General features: G+C 42.5%; 1 protein-coding gene across 1 annotated transcript in view; it reads left to right on the top strand.

Moving 5' to 3' along the window:
• Positions 1-12,626, top strand: part of klhl38a (kelch-like family member 38a) — a 28,808-nt gene extending 16,182 nt beyond the window's left edge. The window contains exons 3-8 of the mRNA XM_042310548.1: positions 4,235-4,439; positions 4,684-4,884; positions 4,998-5,504; positions 5,694-5,957; positions 11,413-11,518; positions 11,830-12,626. Of these exons, the coding sequence (XP_042166482.1) occupies positions 4,235-4,439; positions 4,684-4,884; positions 4,998-5,504; positions 5,694-5,957; positions 11,413-11,518; positions 11,830-12,119 (1,573 nt within the window). The 3' untranslated portion in view covers positions 12,120-12,626. The remainder of the gene's footprint in view (positions 1-4,234; positions 4,440-4,683; positions 4,885-4,997; positions 5,505-5,693; positions 5,958-11,412; positions 11,519-11,829) is intronic.
• The last annotated feature ends 10,132 nt before the right edge of the window (positions 12,627-22,758 follow it).

Below are 22,758 nucleotides of genomic sequence, written 5' to 3' on the forward strand. Positions count from 1 at the left end.
CGGAACAGACAAGGTTAACTTTGATTTTACACAAATAAAACAAAATCAAGAAGTCTAACTAACTACATGGTTTGTGCATATGGGCTCCATCAACCTAAAGAGATGGTCAACCAATGTGGGTTTTTTGTTACATTAAAAAAATAGACGTTGAATATTTAAAGAAGAGTTAGGTTGGAGAGGCTATGCTGCCACCTACTTCAAATCAAATTAAATCAAATTGTATTGGTCACATGCAGATGTTATTGTGAGTGTAACGAAATGCTTGTAATAGAAGAGGTGTAGATTCCTGATTAATCTTTATTTTATTAATTTTATCTTTATTTAAACTTTTTTTTATTTAACTAGGCAAGTCAGTTAAGAAGAAATTCAGGTAAATCCAGGTAATCTGGAGAGTCCCCTGCAGACGACAGAGCCATGTTTAATCATTTACAACAATAAAAACAATGCCAAACTCAGAAGCAACAGAATGGAAAGTCTTACCAGACTTGATACATATTAATCAAACAGGGTTTATTAAAAATAGACATTTACAAACATGATTCAGTATAATACAATACACTAAAATGCAAGATATAGATTTATAAATAATGGCTTTTGATGCCGAAAGCCTTTCGAATGTCTTGAATAGCCTTTTCTATTCAAAAATTTGGAAGCCTTCAACTTTCCATCTGAAATAATAAATTTGATAAAAATATTATAGAAATGTCCTGAATATACACAAATAATACATTATCTGATTAATGCTTTAGAAAGGGGGACAAGACAGGAGTGTCCTCTCTCCCCCTTCCTGTTTCCTGTTTGCACTGGCAATTGAACTGCTTGCAGAAAGAATTACACAAGACCCAAACGTAACAGGTATCAGTATTGATAAACATGAATATAAACTAAACTTATTTGCAGATGATCTCCTGAAATACCTGACAAATATTGAAAACTCAATGCCCAATATTGAAAACTCAATACCCTCCTTGCTAAAAAATAATGTATTTTCAGAATACTCTTAAAATCACACAATATAAAAGTTATGTGGAAAAAATTGAAATAATGGCAATAAGAAAAATAAAACAAAAAACGAATGATCTATAGCAATCCTATAAGTGGACCATAAAAAAATATAAAGTACTTAGGATGCTTAATAAGTGACAACAAACAACATATAAAGATAACATTATCCCATTACTCAACCATATGGAAACATTTCTAATTAAATTGAACAATCTTCCCATATATCCTACAGGTAGAGTCAACCTGTGGGTGGTATTAACCTCCCAGACTTGGAATTATATCAACTTGCCACCCAAGGCTTTAATAACTACTTAGGGCTAGGCCACTTTTCCCCCTCAATTTCCACCTGAATGACGTGCACAAAGTAAACTGCCTGTTGCTCAGGCCCTGAAGCCAGGATATGCATATATTTGGTACCATTGGATAGAATAACACTTTGAAGTTTGTAGAAATGTTAAAATAATGTATTAGAATATAACTCAATAGATATGGTAGGAGAAAATACAAAAAAATACAATAGATTATTTTGAGAAAGAGACCATCCTCTTAGAATGGCAAGTATAAGGTCATATTGAAAATTAGCTCCCTTGATGCAATTCCTATGGCTTCCACAGGGTGTCAGCAGTCTATGTTCAATGTTTCAGGCTTGTAACTTCACAAACTAATAAGAAACATCAGTTTTAGTACAGGGACACAGTCTTGGAAATTCGTTTGCGCATGAAGACAGGACGCACCTGCTAAAATCGGTTTCCTATTGAACATACTTCTTTCCGTAAAAAATATCATTTGATTACATTTTAGGGTATCTGAGGAGTAAATAGAAATTTATTTTGACTTGTTGAAACAAAGTTTAGGGGTTGATTTTTAGATTCTCTGCATGTTGAACGAGTGGATTACTCAAATCAATGGCGCCAACTAAACAGACTTTTTGGGATATAAAGAAGGATTTTATCTGACAAAACAACACTACATGTTATAGCTGGGACCCTTTGAATGACAAATCAGAAGAAGATTTTCAAAAACTAAGTGAATATTTAATCGCTATTTGTGAATTTATGAAACCTGTGCTGGTGGAAAAATATTTTGATGTGGGGCGCCGTCCTCAAACAATCACATGGCATGTTTTCGCTGTTTGCTGTTAGTGCAGTTAGATTAACAAAAATGTAAGCTTTCAACTGATATAAGACACTTGTATGTACCTAAATGTTTAATATCCATAATATTTATGATTATTTATTTGAATTGCGCGCCCTCCAGTTTCACCCGAAGTTGTCCCGCTAGCAGGAGGCCTAGCCCTTTTAACTTAAAACATATAGTTAAATGCACTAAAGAGGAACAATGGATACATATTGAAAATGCTCATCCCCAGAATCTTTTCATGTGTCTGTTTTCAAAAGGATAAAGCTAAGAACATGAACAACTTCATAGTTTCGAACACTATAATAATATGGAAGAAAATGAAACGGATTCTACAAGAACCAACATCCCTCCCTAGAAACACCACCCTATGGAACAAGCCTTGGAGAGCTTTTCAGGATGCACCAATAAATTGGTCCACGTGGAAAAGTAAAAGCATAGAAACCGGAAATTACTTGGTAATAGGAAATACATTTATTTCCATGACGGAATTAAACAACTAATTTTGGACTGACCAATGTAGATATTTTCAAAAACATGCAACTTAAAAGTTTCATATCACAAAATGTAAATTTAAAATCTTTTGTACATCAGAGCAATCTTGAGGGAATCTTATTTGAGTCAGAAAATAATATATAATAAGATATATACAAAACCTTGAGGAGAGCCTATCCAACTAACAATCTCTTAGAAAACTATATAAACTACTGGAACCGAGACTTAAAAATAACTGATATTGGCACAAATGGAAGGAATGTTGGAACATTCTAACGAAATTACAGGTAACTAAAATATACACTTAATCCAGCTGAAATCTGTATAGAATTTATTATACAAGATAAAACAACACACATTCTACAGCACAACAGCTGAGTCATGACCCAATAACCATCCACTCTTTCAGTCCAAAAGCTATGGGCGGAGTTAGAAAGTTGTCTGTCAGAAGTATTTACTATTTTAATCTGTCTGTCTGCATACTTCAAGACGTCATATGAGGTGCGGTGAGATACCCGATGGGTTGGACGATACTCTTCTCATCAATTATCTTTAAAAAAAAGTATACTTAAAAACTGGCAATCAACCAATCCTCCATGGTTAAGACAAAGGAAAAAATCATATGCTTCATTATCTGAATATTGAAGGAGCGTGGGCGAAGGAGGGGAACAAAATGGTGCAATTTGAGGACATGTGGCGGACAGTAGTGAGAACAGGTGGGTCTAGACAGGACAGTAGTGAGAACAGGTGGGTCTAGACAGGACAGTAGTGAGAACAGGTGGGTCTAGACAGGACAGTAGTGAGAACAGGTGGGTCTAGACAGGACAGTAGTGAGAACAGGTGGGTCTCGACAGGAGATGTTCAAATCTAAATCAATATTTTATTGTTCACCTACACATATTTAGCAATGTTATTGTGGGTGTAGTGAAATGCTTGTGTTGTTGATGTTTGTGGAGTATGTGTATGCTTTGTTTCGTATTTTATTATTTAAAAAAAATGAAAAGTATGTACAGATGATACATTATTATTATTATTATTATCATGTCTGTTCCTCAGGGCCATGTTCTGTAGTAACTTGTCATGTCTGTTCCTCAGGGCCATGTTCTGCAGTAACTTGTCATGTCTGTTCCTCAGGGCCATGTTCTGTAGTAACTTGTCATGTCTGTTCCTCAGGGCCATGTTCTGTAGTAACTTGTCATGTCTGTTCCTCAGGGCCATGTTCTGCAGTAACTTGTCATGTCTGTTCCTCAGGGCCATGTTCTGCAGTAACTCTGTCATGTCTGTTCCTCAGGGCCATGTTCTGCAGTAACTTGTCATGTCTGTTCCTCAGGGCCATGTTCTGCAGTAACTTGTCATGTCTGTTCCTCAGGGCCATGTTCTGCAGTAACTTGTCATGTCTGTTCCTCAGGGCCATGTTCTGCAGTAACTTGTCAGGTTCCTCAGCCATGTTCTGCAGTAACTTGTCATGTCTGTTCCTCAGGGCCATGTTCTGCAGTAACTTGTCATGTCTGTTCCTCAGGGCCATGTTCTGCAGTAACTTGTCATGTCTGTTCCTCAGGGCCATGTTCTGCAGTAACTTGTCATGTCTGTTCCTCAGGGCCATGTTCTGCAGTAACTTTGTGGAGAGCAGACAGGGGCGTGTGGATCTGAAGGGTATCTCCCCTGACGTGCTCAGTGGTATAGTGGACTATGTGTATACAGGAGCCATCACCATCAGCATGGACATAGTGCTGCCTCTAATGCAGGCTGCCTCTATGCTGCACTATGGACGGCTGTTTGAGGCCTGCTCCACCTTCCTTCAGGTGACTACAGATGGAAATCAGCTTTGTTGCTAACTCTGGGACTGTTAGATTGATTTTGAAACTGCAGCATTGATTGATGTGATTGTACCACTAACTCCTGATTGTGTTTGTGAATCAGGCCTCCCTTTGCAAAATAGACTTTTGTCTCAATGGGACTTTCCTGCTTAAATAAAAGGTTCAACTAAATACAAATGAATAATAATGTGCACACACACGGTCTTTGTTAAATTATAATATATTTCAGGAGCAGCTGAGCCCAGACAACTGTCTCAGTATGATCAGGTTGTCTGAGATCCTCCACTGTGACAGTCTGAAGGAGAAGGCTAAGGAGATGGCCGTGAGGAGCTTCTCAGACGTAGCTGCCTCCGAAGACTTCTGTGAGCTCTCCTTACCGGAGCTTATGTGTTACCTGGAGGACGACCGACTGTGTGCAGAGGAGGAGCAGGTGATATGAGATGAGGAGAGATGAGTAAAGAAGAGATATGAAAAAATAGGATTAGATAAAAATAATATTGTTTCTAACATGGGGGGGTTAGTACTAAAAGTACAATTTCGCAGGTGTTTGAGACCCTGCTGGCGTGGATCCACCACGACCCGTTCTCCCGGCGCGGCGCCATACACGACCTCTTCAAGAAGGTGCGCCTGCGCTACATCCACCCCACCTACCTGTTCCAGTTCATCGCCAACGACCCGCTAGTGCAGTCCTCCACGCTCTGCACTGAGATCATTGAGTCCGTCCGTCGCCTCATGCTCTCGGTCAGTGCCAAGTGCGGTCGTGAGCTGAAGCCCCTCTGGACCACACCGCGCCGCTACACCTGCCGAGAGACGCTCGTTGTGGTCGGAGGGCGCAAGAATAATGAGCAGACATCCCGGGAAGCCCTGCTCTATGATGAGAGGACGCAGCGCTGGCAGTGGCTGGCCAAGCTGCCCCTGCGACTCTACAAGGCCTCCTACGTCTGTATCCACAGCATCCTGTATGTGGTGGGGGGGCTCAGCCTCAGCATGGCCTCAGGAGACAGCTCTGTGTCTGCCACCGTCTACACCCTCTCCCTCAAGACCAACCAGGTATGAAGGGGCTAGCATACCCACAGCACTAACGGTTTGTCCAGAAAATAGGTATTTTTAAATTAGATTTTATTGTGCTTATCGATAATGATTTTGTATTGTGTATTTATGAAAATGGTACATTTCAACCGTAGCTGCCATTGATACCATGTAATGCTGCCTTATTGAAACCCACGTCTCTGTGACCAGTGGAGGACGGCTGAGCCCATGTTGGAGCCGCGCTACGCCCATCAGAGTGTCTCCTATCTCCACTTCATCTTTGTCCTGGGGGGGATCGGAGTTGACAAACAGATCTCCAATTCTGTGGAGAGGTACAACAGTATGTTTAACCAATGGGAGGCCATGGCTCCTCTCCCCAGCGCCGTGCTGCACCCCGCCGTCGCCGCCAACGACCAGAGGGTCTATGTGTTTGGAGGGGAGGACGCCATGCAGAACCCTGTCAGGGAGATACAGGTAACCATCAGTCAATCAATCAACCCACCAATCAATCAACCCACCAATCAATCAATCAATCAACCAACCCACCAATCAATCAACCCATCAATCAATCAACCCATAAATCAACCAACCCACCAATCAATCAACCATCAATCAATCAATCAATCAATCAATCAATCAATCAACCCACCAATCAATCAATCAACCCACCAATCAACCCACCCACCCACCCACCAATGAATCAACCCACCAATCAATCAATCAACCAAACAACCCACCAATCAATCAACCAACCCACCAATCTATCAACCAATCAATCAACCAACCAACCCACCAATCAATCAACCCACCAATCAACCCACCCACCCACCCACCAATCAATCAACCCACCAATCAATCAATCAACCAATCAACCCACCAATCAATCAATCAACCAAACAACCCACCAATCAATCAACCCACCAATCAACCCACCCACCCACCCACCAATCAATCAACCCACCAATCAATCAATCAACCAAACAACCCACCAATCAATCAATCAACCAATCAATCAACCAACCCATCCATCCAGAACAGAAACAGTTTAAACAAAGAAGGGAGGAGACAATTCCTTTAGCGTGTATTATGCTAATAGCCTGACAGATGGTCGATGGATATTCATCTTTGATATCATTGACCAGAGGTGGAGAGAGTGGTGAGGCGAAGAAAATAAAAAATGATGGGGCCCGTAGTTTTTCCTGATTTGGTGACCTAACCAGGTAAAACTCTGGAGCGTATACGGTATGACGCGACTAATCCGTTTGTAAAAAACGTTTAATAATTTTTCTAATCAGGTCACATGGTTTTGAAAAACTCCTGGCCTTGGGGAGGATGAAAACCCTGTCAAACTGCAGCTACCCTCAAATCAAATCAAACTTTATTTGTCACATACACATGGTTAGCAGATGTTAATGCGAGTGTAGCGAAATGCTTGTGCTTCTAGTTCCGACAATGCAGTAATAACCAACAAGTAATCTAACTAACAATTCCAAAACTACTGTCTTATGCACAGTGTAAGGGGATAAAGAATATGTACATAAAGATATATGAATGAGTGATGGTACAGAGCGGCATAGGCAAGATACAGTAGATGGTATTGAGTGCAGTATATACATATGAGATGAGTATGTAAACAAAGTGGCATAGTTAAAGTGGCTAGTGATACATGTATTACAAAGATGCAGTAGATGATATAGAGTACAGTATATACGTATACATATGAGATGAATAATGTAGGGTATGTAAACATTATATTAGGTAGCATTGTTTAAAGTGGCTAGTGATATATTTTACATAATTTCCCATCAATTCCCATTATTAAAGTGGCTGGAGTTTAGTCAGTGTGTTGGCAGCAGCCACTCAATGTTAGTGGTGGCTGTTTAACAGTCTGATGGCCTTGAGATAGAAGCTGTTTTTCAGTCTCTCGGTCCCTGCTTTGATGCACCTGTACTGACCTCGCCTTCTGGATGATAGCGGGGTGAACAGGCAGTGGCTCGGGTGGTTGTTGTCCTTGATGATCTTTATGGCCTTCCTGTGACATCGGGTGGTGTAGGTGTCCTGGAGGGCAGGTAGTTTGCCCCCGGTGATGCGTTGTGCAGACCTCATTACCCTCTGGAGAGCCTTACGGTTGTGAGCGGAGCAGTTGCCGTACCAGGCGGTGATACAGCCCGACAGGATGCTCTCGATTGTGCATCTGTAGAAGTTTGTGAGTGCTTTTGGTACCCTGTTCTTGTTCATATGAGTTGTGTTTTAAAGAAGAACTAGGGGTGTTTCCTATACACAGAGAAAGCAACGTGATTGGACAATAAATCTCACAGGGCTTGTTTTATGCAGCTTTTCATCGTGTAGTCAAATCAAATCAAATTTATTTATATAGCCCTTCGTACATCAGCTGATATCTCAAAGTGCTGTACAGAAACCCAGCCTAAAACCCCAAACAGCAAGCAATGCAGGTGTAGAAGCACGGTGGCTAGGAAAAACTCCCTAGAAAGGCCAAAACCTAGGAAGAAACCTAGAGAGGAACCAGGCTATGTGGGGTGGCCAGTCCTCTTCTGGCTGTGCGGGGTGGAGATTATAACAGAACATGGCCAAGATGTTCAAATGTCATAAATGACCAGCATGGTCGTATAATAATAAGGCAGAACAGTTGAAACTGGAGCAGCAGCACGGTCAGGTGGACTGGGGACAGCAAGGAGTCATCATGTCAGGTAGTCCTGGGGCATGGTCCTAGGGCTCAGGTCAGTTGAAACTGGAGCAGCAGCACGGTCAGGTGGACTGGGGACAGCAAGGAGTCATCATGTCAAGTAGTCCTGGGGCATGGTCCTAGGGCTCAGGTCAGTTGAAACTGGAGCAGCAGCATGGCCAGGTGGACTGGGGACAGCAAGGAGTCATCATGTCAGGTAGTCCTGGGGCATGGTCCTAGGGCTCAGGTCAGTTGAAACTGGAGCAGCAGCACGGTCAGGTGGACTGGGGACAGCAAGGAGTCATCATGTCAGGTAGTCCTGGGGCATGGTCCTAGGGCTCAGGTCAGTTGAAACTGGAGCAGCAGCACGGTCAGGTGGACTGGGGACAGCAAGGAGTCATCATGTCAGGTAGTCCTGGGGCATGGTCCTCGGGCTCAGGTCAGTTGAAACTGCCCTATGCAACTGTAGGCCTAATTACACATTACCTAACAGACTGTCAGCTATTGTGTTAATTATTAACTGGAATGAATTGATACATTTTGGATTGTAAAGTGTAGGTAGTCTCGTCAGCCCAAGTTTGAATATTAATCAAATTTGATCCCGTTCACATTTTTCTCACAAACAAATGGGCTATAAATACACAACTTTACCACTTCCTTTACACTGGCCAGAGGGGCAGGGCGCATAGTAAGCTACACTAAAGCCTGGTCTCATGAACTCAACGTAACATAGTAAAGTAAATCCGGGATACTAAAATTAGTATGATATGTTACGTTTGGTATGGTTACACAAGACAGAACTTTACATAATAAGGCAAAATAAGGGTGGATGGTCGGGGTGAATGGGTGGGCATATAACTCTAACCCAAAGGTTGCGTGTTCGAATCTCATCAAGGAGTACATTAGCTAATTAACAACTTTGCAACTACTTACTACTTTTTAGCTACTTTGCATGTTAGCTAACCCTTCCGCTAACCTTAACCCCTAGCTAACGTTAGCCACCTAGCTAACGTTGGCCACGACAAATTGGATTTGCTACATATAATACGATTTTCAAATTCATAACATGTTGTATGAATTGGATGATGGACATCCACAAATTAAATCATACCATACGAAACGTAACATATCATACTAATTGGAGTGTCTGAGATTTACATTTACCATGTTACATCTACCTCTCAGTCCAGGCTGTTGACTATGAAGCTGCTGTTGTTAGTACATTTACTATGTTACATCTACCTCTCAGTCCAGGCTGTTGACTATGAAGCTGCTGTTGTTAGTACATTTACCATGTTACATCTACCTCTCAGTCCAGGCTGTTGACTATGAAGCTGCTGTTGTTAGTACATTTACCATGTTACATCTACCTCTCAGTCCAGGCTGTTGACTATGAAGCTGCTGTTGTTAGTAGCCTACAGTTGACCAGACAGACATGTGTTATATTTGCCATGCAATACAGCTAATGTTTTAGGTCTATATCAGTGGTCACCAACCTTTTCTGAGTCAAGATCACTTTCCCAGTCAAAAAGCAAACCGAGATCTACTGTTCAGATTTGTATTTATGTTTTACATTAACCCACACAAACAGTTTTGTAGGAATGAGGTTTGGGCAGTAAGCCTAGTACATTATCACAGCATATTGGCTATATGATTGGCCTGCCAATATTGTTAATCAGACCATATTATATTTCAAAACTCGAGCTTTGATAACAAAATAGATCAGTTGGTTTAACACTTGTGAGGCACAGTGGAGCTCTGTGATGAATTGAAATAATTATATATATGTTTTAACTGGACTGATGGTACCTGCATCGAGGTCAAATCACGACGTCATTGATCTTCAGGTCGAAAAATCGGAGCTCTAGAAAGATGCCCGAGTTTCCGACTTGGAATTCCGAGTTGAATGACCGTTCAAAACGATGTTTCCCATCCGCCTCTCACCGTCCCTGCTCTCTCCGTCCTTTCCTCCGGTGAGACTGACCAGAGAGAGGGGACACCGTCTTCCACCTGATGGCGAAACTCGAGTCGCACTGTATCTGCCTCATGCGCAAATTCATGTTGTTCCTATGACCAGATAAAGTTAAATATTCATTCATATTAAAATGGAAACGACGAGCTGCTAATAATAATAAAAACGTAGGGCTGTCGATACTTGGCTACTCATTCATTGCAGCCGCAGACCGGAACGGATGTACGGAGAAGTGCGTTTTGTAATAGTGTTGAATATAAACTTAAACATGACACAAAAACAACAGCTCTTTGCTGTATTTGTTGACAGTCTCTCTGTTGTCATGGTTTTAAAAGTTATTAAATCTGACGTAGGCTAGTAGCCTATTAAACGTGGCTGTGGCCAGGGTCATGGAAGCTCTGTTCCCACGGTGATTTGAGCCATCTGACCGGCAGCGCAGAAGGTGCACTCGATTTAGTCACAGATTTGCCGGTCCGCCGGGTAGGCGGAGTTTGTCTCATGGGAACACTTTGCTACCCGGTGCGCAGGACTTTTGAAACAAGTGCACCCACCGGTAACAGCTCCACACGATTTAAATAAAAGGATCGTAAGCCTTTATGGTTCTTTGGCTTTTCTACAGAAATATTTGGTGATCGCCTAGGAATGCCTTTTAGATCGACCAGTCGGCGACCACTGGTCTGTAGGCTGCTACATTTATGTACATTTTTGGTTGTGTCTGTCAGGAGTGATCTGTTATCATGCTTGCTAAATCAATACTGGAAAAGCACGCCTTAAGCTTTTGTCTGTGCTGTCCCAGTTTCCTTGGGAAGAACCTATCCCATTGTAAAATGGTTAATGTAAGGGTTAAGGCTAGGTTAGGTAAGGGTTAAGGGACAGGGTAGGGATTAGGTTAATGTTAGAGTTTTAGAACAGGGACATCCCAATAGCAGTGACCCTTGAGCTTTGTGCCCGGGCCCACAAGACCTGCGATTTCCATGAATCTGATTGGTCAAGATACGCAAAGAGATAAATCGTGAGGCAAATTGGTCTAAAAAAACAGCACTTTGCCTCACCACACATGTTCTGGCAGCCCTTGTCATTGACTGGCTAACTGACTGACTGACTGACTGGCTGGCTGACTGGCTGGCTGACTGACTGGCTGACTGGCTAACTGACTGACTGACTGGCTGGCTGACTGGCTGGCTGGCTGGCTGGCTGGCTGGCTGACTGGCTGGCTGACTGGCTGGCTGACTGGCTGGCTGACTAAAACTCTCTTTGGTATCTCTATCTCTCAGGTGTACCACATCTCCAGGAACCTGTGGTCCAGATTGGAAACCAGGACAGTGAAGAACGTCTGTGCACCTGCTGCTGTCATCGAAGATAAGATCTACATCATTGGAGGTGAACAGGCTGCCGCTTTCAGCATGTTTATCTGGTTTACCGGGTCTATCATGTAGAATACCCACAGCTGTTACAGTCCACATGAGTTGATAGCATGTGTCTCTTTTTCATCTTAAATGGAGTCATCTCCTTTCAACTTTATTTACTTTGATGTTGTGATTCTGAACAATCTGTGGGTAGGCTTTGTCCCCAATGGCACCCTATTCCCTCTGGGCTCTGGTCAAAAGGAGTGCACTACATAGGGAATAGGCTGCAATTTGGGACGCCGGCTCCCTTACTAGTCATGTGTATTTGAAATGTTTCATTTGTAGGGTACACGAGACGGATGATCGCCTACGACACCAAAGCCAACAAGTTTGTAAAGTGTGAGAACCTGAAGGAGAGGCGAATGCACCACAGCGCCACGGTCATCAACAACAAGCTGTACGTGACGGGGGGGCGCTTCCTGAATGGGCACGACACCATCGAGGACTCGGACTGCTTCGAGTGTTACGACCCCAAGACGGACGTGTGGACCTCCAAGGGGACGCTGCCATACAAACTGTTCGACCACGGCTCCCTGCCTCTGGTCTGTGTCTCCAACAGACCCAACCCCCCCTGAGTGACCCACAACATCTTATCAACATCATCTGGTCGTCTGGAGTTCAACAGTAGGGTGAACAGTGGGACTGACTTCTACAGCTGCCTCTCTGTCCCCCATTACAGATGCAATGTCCTCCACTCCTCCAGTCCGTTGTCACATTTGAGCTGGTCCACAAACTGTATATGATCTCTCTGATGAGTGACCCACAACATCCCCAAAACTCCTTGGACTCCTAGCCTAGCCGGCTCCTAACCTAATCTAACTAGCTACCTGTCATGGACTCCTAGCCTAGCCGGCTCCTAACCTAATCTAGCTAGCTACCTGTCATGTTACTCCTTCACAGCAGTTATAATTGGACACCACAGCTGGGATCGGAAACCATCTGAACAGACAGACGTTGGTCTCTTCTCTCACACAGTCACAGGACGTCAACACACGCCTCAGACATGGTCTTGATGCTAGCATCTGTGGCATTCTAAATCAAAACCTGAGATCTTAGCTGGCAGGCAGAGGTGTCACATTGGCCCCAGGGAGGGAGGGAGGGAGGGAGATCGGAGGACAGAGTCTCCACACTCCTCCAAGGGTAAATCTGAAATGACACCCTATTCCCTATACAGTTCACGACTACTGGTCAGAACTAGTTTACTACATAGGGAATAGGGTAGGCTCTGGTCAGAACTAGTTTACTACATAGGGAATAGGGTAGGCTCTGGTCAGAACTAGTTTACTACATAGGGAATAGGGTAGGCTCTGGTCAGAACTAGTTTACTACATAGGGAATAGGGTAGGCTTTGGTCAAGACAAGGGAATAGGGTGCCATTTCAGACCAACGCTCCCCTACCCAAACTAAGTCCACATAACACTGAAGCCCTGTAACAGAGCTGGATGATATGGCCATAAATTGCCTGAATTGATATAATAACGATAAAGAATAAGGATCCGTCTCTAACATGAATGTGCATCACAGTTTCTAGCATTAATGTGCACCACAATTTCTAGCAATGTACACCACAGTTTCTAGCAATGTGCACCACAGTTTCTAGCAATGTGCACCACAGTTTCTAGCAATGTGCACCACAGTTTCTGTCATGAATGTGCACCACAGTTTCTGTCATGAAGGTGCACCACAGTTTCTAACAATGTGCACCACAGTTTCTAACATGAAGGTGCACCACAGTTTCTAGCAATGTGCACCACAGTTTCTAGCAATGTGCACCACAGTTTATAACAATGTGCACCACAGTTTCTATTAATGAATGTGCACCACAGTTTCTAGTATTAATGTGCACCATAGTTTCTAACATGAATGAATGTGCACCACAGTTTCTACTATTGATGTGCACCACAGTTTCTAGCATTAATGTGCACCACAGCTTCTAGCAATGTGCACCACAGTTTCTAGCATTAATGTGCACCACAGTTTCTAGCATTAATGTGCACCACAGTTTCTAGTATTAATGTGCACCACAGTTTCTAGTATTAATGTGCACCACAGTTTCTAGCATTAATGTGCACCACAGTTTCTAACAATGTGCACCACAGTTTCTAACAATGTGCACCACAGTTTCTAACAATGTGCACCACAGTTTCTAGCATTAATGTGCCACAGTTTCTAACAATGTGTGCCACAGTTTCTAACAATGTGCACCACAGTTTCTAGCATTAATGTGCACCACAGTTTTTAGTATTATTGTGCACTATAGTTTCTATAATGAATGTGCACCACAGTTTCTATCATGAATGTGCACCACTGTTTCTAGCATTAACGTGCACCACAGCTTCTAGCAATGTGCACCACAGTTTCTAACATTAATGTGCACCACAGTTTCTAGTATTAATGTGCACCACAGTTTCTAGTATTAATGTGCACCACAGGTTCTACCATTAATGTGCACCACAGTTTCTAACAATGTGCACCACAGTTTCTAGCATTAATGTGCACCACAGTTTCTAGCATTAATGTGCACCACAGTTCCTAGCATTAATGTGCACCACAGTTCCTATAATGAATGTGCACCACAGTTTCTAGCATTAATGTGCACCACAGTTTCTAGTATTAATGTGCACCACAGTTTCTAACAATGTGCACCACAGTTTCTAACAATGTGCACCACAATTTCTAACAATGTGCACCACAGTTTCTAACAATGTGCACCACAGTTTCTAACAATGTGCACCACAGTTTCTAGCATTAATGTGCACCACAGTTTTTAGTATTATTGTGCACTATAGTTTCTATAATGAATGTGCACCACAGTTTCTATCATGAATGTGCACCACTGTTTCTAGCATTAATGTGCACCACAGTTTCTAACAATGTGCACCACAGTTTCTAATAGTAATGTGCACCACAGTTTCTAGTATTAATGTGCACCACAGTTTCTATCATGAATGTGCACCACAGTTTCTAGCATTAATGTGCACCACAGTTTCTAACATTAATGTGCACCACAGTTTCTAACAATGCACCATTTCTAATTAATGTGCACCACAGTTTCTAACAATGTGCACCACAGTTTCTAACAATGTGCACCACAGTTTCTAGCATTAATGTGCACCACAGTTTCTAGCATTAATGTGCACCATGAGTTTCTAGTTTCTAACAATGTGCACCACAGTTTCTATAATGAATGTGCACCACAGTTTCTAGTGCATTTCTAATGTGCACCACAGTTTCTAGCATTAATGTGCACCACAGTTTCTAGTATTAATGTGCACCACAGTTTCTAGCATTAATGTGCACCACAGTTTCTAACAATGTGCACCACAGTTTCTAACAATGTGCACCACAGTTTCTAGTATTAATGTGCACCACAGTTTCTAACAATGTGCACCACAGTTTCTAATGTGCATTAATGTGCACCACAGTTTCTAACAGTTTCTAATTAATGTGCACCACAGTTTCTATAATGAATGTGCACCACAGTTTCTATCATTAATGTGCACCACAGTTTCTAACCATTTCTAATGTGCACCACAGTTTCTAGTATTAATGTGCACCACAGTTTCTAGTTTCTATTAATGTGCACCACAGTTTCTAGCATTAATGTGCACCACAGTTTCTAACAATGTGCACCACAGTTTCTAACAATGTGCACCACAGTTTCTAATTAATGTGCACCACAGTTTCTAACAATGTGCACCACAGTTTCTAACAATGTGCACCACAGTTTCTAACAATGTGCACCACAGTTTCTAACAATGTGCACCACAGTTTCTAGACAATGTGCACCACAGTTTCTAGCATTAATGTGCACCACAGTTTTTAGTGCACCATTTCTTGTGCACCACAGTTTCTATGTGCACCACAGTTTCTAGTATTAATGTGCACCACAGTTTCTAGTCATGAATGTGCACCACAGTTTCTAGCATTAATGTGCACCACAGTTTCTAACAATGTGCACCACAGTTTCTAACAATGTGCACCACAGTTTCTAGTATTAATGTGCACCACAGTTTCTAACAATGTGCACCACAGTTTCTAACAATGTGCACCACAGTTTCTAGTATTAATGTGCACCACAGTTTCTAATGTGTCATTAATGTGCACCACAGTTTCTAACAATGTGCACCACAGTTTCTAATGTGCACCACAGTTTCTACCACATTTCATGTGCACCACAGTTTCTAGCATTAATGTGCACCACAGTTTCTATCATGCATGTGCACCACAGTTTCTAGCATTAATGTGCACCACAGTTTCTAGTATTAATGTGCACCACTTTTTCTAGTATCAATGTGCACCACAGTTTCTAGCATTAATGTGCACCACAGTTTCTAGCATTAATGTGCACCACAGTTTCTAACATGAATGTGCACCACAGTTTCTAACATGAATGTGCACCACAGTTTCTAGCATTAATGTGCACCACAGTTTCTAGCATTAATGTGCACCACAGTTTCTAGCATTAATGTGCACCACAGTTTCTAGCATTAATGTGCACCACAGTTTCTATCATGCAATGTGCACCACAGTTTCTAGCATTAATGTGCACCACAGTTTCTAGTATTTAATGTGCACCACAGTTTCTAACATTAATGTGCACCACAGTTTCTAACATGATGTGCACCACAGTTTCTAACAAATGTGCACCACAGTTTCTAGTGCACCACAGTTTATTAATGTGCACCACAGTTTCTAACATTAATGTGCACCACAGTTTCTATCATGAATGTGCACCACAGTTTCTATCATGAATGTGCACCACAGTTTCTTTCTAAAATGTGCAGCATGAATGTGCACCACAGTTTCTATCATTAATGTGCACCACAGTTTCTAGCATTAATGTGCACCACAGTTTCTAGCATTAATGTGCACCACAGTTTCTAGCATTAATGTGCACCACAGTTTCTAACAATGTGCACCACAGTTTCTAACAATGTGCACCACAGTTTCTAACAATGTGCACCACAGTTTCTAGCATTAATGTGCACCACAGTTTCTAGCATTAATGTGCACCACAGTTTCTAACATGAATGTGCACCACAGTTTCTAGCATTAATGTGCACCACAGTTTCTAGCATTAATGTGCACCACAGTTTCTAGCATTAATGTGCACCACAGTTTCTAGCATTACTGTGCACCACAGTTTCTAGCATTAATGTGCACCACAGTTTCTAACATTCATGTGCACCACAGTTTCTAGCATTAATGTGCACCACAGTTTCTAACATTCATGTGCACCACAGTTTCTAACATTAATGTACACCACAGTTTCCTATTCTCCTTTAAACTACTACTGCTAGTTTGATGGTTGTGGCCATCAATTGTCCCAAGAACATTCACCCATATTAACAAAGTTATTTAATTTCAACATCACATTTGTCTAGAATGGGCTACTTATCGTAATGAAGGATATCAGTAAAATGTCTGCAATGTTACCGGTATGGTCGGTGTCTACATTTTTTCAGTTTATCTTTCCAGCTCTACCCTGTTAATAATTTAGCATAGCAGCCTAGGTATCCATTGCAGTTGGATTGCTATATCATAACATACCATATCTTACACTATCCTACCATAACACACCACCCTACCATAGAATACCATATCCTACCATACAATTTTATACCCTACAATACTATATCATACCATACCCTACATTACAATATCCTACCATACCACATCCTACCCTACTATACCATATCCTACCATACTATACCCTACAATACCATATACTACCATACCTTATCCTACCCTACTACCATATCCTACCATACATCATTATACCCTACCCTACATTATTATACCCTACAATACCATACCCTACAATACCATACCATACCCTACCATATCCTACCATACGCTACTATACCATATCCTACCATACAATACCATATCCTACAATACCATATCCTACCATGCAATACAATACCATATCCTACCATACTATACCCTATCATAGCATTGCCTACCAAACCATATCTTCCTATACCCTACCATACCATATATCCTACCATACTATACCCTACAATACCATATATCCTACCATACCATATCCTTCCATACTATACAGTACCCTACCATACAATAGTATACCATAACATAGCCTACCAAACTATATCTTCCTATACCCTCCCATACCCTACAATACCATATCCTACCATACAATACCATATCCTACCATGCCATATCCTACCACATCCTACCATACTATGCCCAACCATACCATACATTTCCCTACCATAACATACCCTACCATAACATACCCTACCATACCATATCCTAACATGCCATATCCTACCATACTATACCACAGCCTACCATACTATACCATAGCCTACCATACTATACCCTACCATACAATACCATACAGTTCCCTACCATACTCTACCATAACATAGCCTACCATACTATATCCTACCAAACCATATCCTACCAAACCATATCTTCCTATACCCTACAATACCATATTACCTACCATACTATACCATACAGTTCCCTATCATACCCTACCATAACATAGCCTACCATACTATATCCTACCAAACCATATCTTCCTATACCCCTGAATGGACAATGAATGTAAGATCTCCCTTGACTCCCTGACCTGGTGTGACGCTGCTTCTAAACTAAGCACAGCGACATCCACCACACTACGACTGCCAGTCTAAGGACTTGTGGGCAGCATGTAAACAGATCATAATGTAAATGGTCAATTCATAGACAATCATTCCTCCCTCCCAAGCATCTGTCGTTGTTCACGTTCTAATGAGTCATTAAAGTGAAGGCGAGTTGAACCACCTGTTTACTCCCCTGGCAGAATATGGTCCACAACATTGACAGATGGAGGAGCTTCATTTGAGCCAGTTTGCTACAGAAAATAAATGAATCCTGCAGCAGCACCAGGAAATGTGGATTATAATGTGGATTATAATGTGGATTATAAGACTTGACAGAAGACTTGACAGACATGCAGTACTCAGGCAGTGAGCCTAATTCATCTGTCTTTTTCCCTACCAATATTACATTACAAATCAGCAACATCACTGGACTGCGTTGTTCTTCTAGTAGTGGTGATTGGGGAACGATCGGTCCACCACATATCTGTCCCTCAACCATCCCATGACCTAGATGGCATGTCTATTATAACCACTGCAGCCTGCCTACCAGAAGCATCAGTCAGAGAAGCTAAGGCCAGTCCTGTGCTCTGTGTCAGGTTTAGACATTGACCATGCAGTCTGCTGGTGATTCAACAGTAGGCTACACTGCCAATGGCTTTATAAACCAAGAAGGAACCATCAGTGTGTAGGCATATCCATATATTTATATATCTAGGCCTATCTTACTGCTAGTGAGACTGCTCTACTCTACAACAGCGTTTTCTCAACCCTCCATCTCGATCTGTGTAGTCCCTCATATCTTGTTTGCTGCGGACAGCTACTAAGTCAGATCTTCCAAGAAGGATAACTATTGCCAAAGACACTGATTAGCACTACAGTGCCAATTCACTAATGCCACCTTGTGCTCTTGACCCTATTGTACAGACAGTAGCCTGTAGCCTTGACCGTGGTTACCATGGGAACCAGGAAGTCATGTGACTAGATGAGCCTGTGGCATGCTGCTCTGTGGGTTTCTATGTGTTTCAAATCTCAATGAATGCAGCACTATGCATATAGAGGCATAGAGTATAATGCTATCTATTGCTTGCACCAAAGAGAAAAAAAACTCACTTTTTAAAATAATGTATTTCTTTCTAATTTATTTTATATCCTGAATTACTTGTGTAAATGATGACATTGTCCATATTTATTAATTTGTGACTTGTGTTTTATAACAAAACTGTCTTATTTCTTATTTCTTTATGAATAATATTAAAGTGATTTTACCAAAATATGATCTGATGTTTGAGACTGGGTTTATAATATACACCACAGTGGAGAAAAACATGTGTTATTTCTGTAATATACTTTAGGTAACTATACATTTCCTCTTTAGTACTTTGACTGCAGTCAGTGTTAACTGGTGCTTCTCTCTTGTATGTTAGTATGTGGTCTGACTCCTCACCTTCTGTAGGGATCAGGGTACGTGGTCTGACTACTCACCTTCTGCAGGGATCAGGGTACGTGATCTGACTCCTCACCTTCTGCAGGGATCAGGGTACGTGGTCTGACTCCTCACCTTCTGCAGGGATCAGGGTATGTGGTCTGACTCCTCACCTTCTGCAGGGATTGAGGTACGTGGTCTGACTCCTCACCTTCTGCAGGGATCAGGGTATGTGGTCTGACTCCTCACCTTCTGCAGGGGATCGAGGTACGTGGTCTGACTCCTCACCTTCTGCAGGGATCAGGGTATGTGGTCTGACTCCTCACCTTCTACAGGGATCAGGGTACGTGGTCTGACTCCTCACCTTCTGCAGGGATCAGGGTACGTGGTCTGACTCCTCACCTTCTGCAGGGATCAGGGTACGTGATCTGACTCCTCACCTTCTGCAGGGATCAGGGTACGTGGTCTGAATTCTCACCTTCTGCGGGATCGAGGTACGTGGTCTAACTCCTCACCTTCTGCAGGGATCAGGGTACGTGGTCTGACTACTCACCTTCTGCAGGGATCAGGGTACGTGGTCTGACTCCTCACCTTCTGCAGGGATCAGGGTACGTGGTCTGACTCCTCACCTTCTGCAGGGATCAGGGTATGTGGTCTGACTCTCACCTTCTGCAGGGATCAGGGTACGTGATCTGACTCCTCACCTTCTGCAGGGATCAGGGCACGTGGTCTGACTCCTCACCTTCTGCAGGGATCAGGGCATGTGGTCTGACTCCTCACCTTCTGCAGGGATTGAGGTACGTGGTCTGACTCCTCACCTTCTGCAGGGATCAGGGTATGTGGTCTGACTCCTCACCTCCTGCAGGGATCAAGGTACGTGGTCTGACTCCTCACCTTCTGCAGGGATCAGGGTATGTGGTCTGACTCCTCACCTTCTGCAGGGATCAGGGTACGTGGTCTGACTCCTCACCTTCTGCAGGGATCAGGGTATGTGGTCTGACTCCTCACCTTCTGCAGGGATCGAGGTACGTGGTCTGACTCCTCACCTTCTGCAGGGATCAGGGTACGTGATCTGACTCCTCACCTTCTGCAGGGATCAGGGTACGTGGTCTGAATTCTCACCTTCTGCAGGGATCGAGGTACGTGGTCTGACTCCTCACCTTCTGCAGGGATCAGGGTACGTGGTCTGACTCCTCACCTTCTGCAGGGATCAGGGTACGTGGTCTGAATTCTCACCTTCTGCAGGGATCGAGGTACGTGGTCTGACTCCTCACCTTCTGCAGGGATCAGGGTACGTGGTCTGACTACTCACCTTCTGCAGGGATCAGGGTACGTGGTCTGACTCCTCACCTTCTGCAGGGATCAGGGTATGTGGTCTGACTCCTCACCTTCTGCGGGGATCGAGGTACGTGGTCTGACTCCTCACCTTCTGCAGGGATCAGGGTACGTGGTCTGAGTCCTCATCTTCTGCGGGGATCAGGGTATGTGGTCTGACTCCTCACCTTCTGCGGGTATCGAGGTACGTGGTCTGACTCCTCACCTTCTGCAGGGATCAAGTGACCGCTGCCAGCTGCAACCTTAGACTATTACAGAGTCAGGCAGGCAGGCACTCAGACACAGGTGTCATGTTCACGAGGCTACATACTTCAACATAGAAGCTCTGTCCAGAATCCCCTACAACACTAGATAATGTAACATTAGAGAACTGATCTTCAGAAAGTATTCACACCCCTTGACTTTTCCCACAATACCACATTATGTCAAAGTTAATTGTTTTTTGAAAAATTCAACAACAACAAAAATGTAAATCAAAAGCTGAAATGTCTTCAGTCAATAAGTATTCAACCCCTTTGTTAGAGCAAGTCTAAATCATTTCAGGAGAAAAAAAATGTGCTTAAAACTTCTTATGGCTGCAATCCCGTTAACAGGATCGATATGACAACATCCAGTGAAAGTGCAGGGCGCCAAATTCAAAACAACAGAAATCTCATTGTTAAAATTCCTCAAATATACATGTGTCTTATACCGTTTTAAAGGTAATCTTGTTGTTAATCCCACCACAGTGTCCGATTTCAAATAGGCTTTACAGCGAAAGCACAACAAACGAATATGTTAGGTCACCACCAACTCACAGAAAAACACAGCCATTTTTCCAGCCAAAGAGAGGAGTCACAAAAAGCAGAAAGAGATAAAATGAATCACTAACCTTTGATGATCTTCATCAGAGGACACTCAGAGGACTTCATGTTACACAATACATGTATGTTTTGTTTGATAAAGTTCATATTTATATCAAACTCATATTTATATCTGAGTTTACATTGGCGCATTACGTTCAGTAGTTCCAAAAATATCCAGTGATTTTGCATAGCCACATCAATTCAACAGAAATACTCATCATAAATGTAGATGAAAATACAAGTTATACACATGGAATTATAGATATACCTCTCCTTAATGCAACTGCTGTGACAGATTGTTTTTTAAACTTGACAGAAAAAGCAAACCATGCAATAATCTGAGACGGCGCTCAGAAGAAGAAAAAAATGATCCGCTACGTTGGTGTCAACAGAAATCAGAAATAACATTATAAATATCCCCTTACCTTTGATGATCTTCATCAGAATGCACTCCCAGGAATCCTAGTTCCACAATAAATGCTTGATTTGTTTGATAATGTCCATTATTTATGTCCAAGTAGCTACTTTTGTCAGGGCTTAGGTACACAAATCCAAACGCTCGTGCAGGTCCAGCATAGCGTCGGACAAAAACTTCAAAAAGTAATATTACAGGTCTTAGAAACATTTCAAACTAAGTATAGAATCAATCTTTAGGATGTTTTTATCATAAATCTTCAATAACGTTCCAACCAGAGAATTCCTTTGAGAAGAGAAGCAATGGAACGCAGGTCGCTATCATGTGAATTGCGCATGACCAGCCCATGACCAGACACCTGGCCCCATAACACAGTAGAAGCCTCATTCAAGTTTCTAAAGATGGTTGACATCTAGTGGAAGCCCTAGGAAGTGCAACTCCATCCATATCCCACTGTGTATTGAATAGGGGCTGGGTTGAAAATCGACCAACCTCAGATTTTCCACTTCCTGTTTGGATTTCTTCTCAGGTTTTTGCCTGCCATATGAGTTCTGTTATACTCGCAGACATCATTCAAAC

The sequence above is a fragment of the Oncorhynchus tshawytscha genome, linkage group LG31, assembly GCF_018296145.1.
Source record: "Oncorhynchus tshawytscha isolate Ot180627B linkage group LG31, Otsh_v2.0, whole genome shotgun sequence".
Classification (NCBI taxonomy): domain Eukaryota; kingdom Metazoa; phylum Chordata; class Actinopteri; order Salmoniformes; family Salmonidae; genus Oncorhynchus; species Oncorhynchus tshawytscha.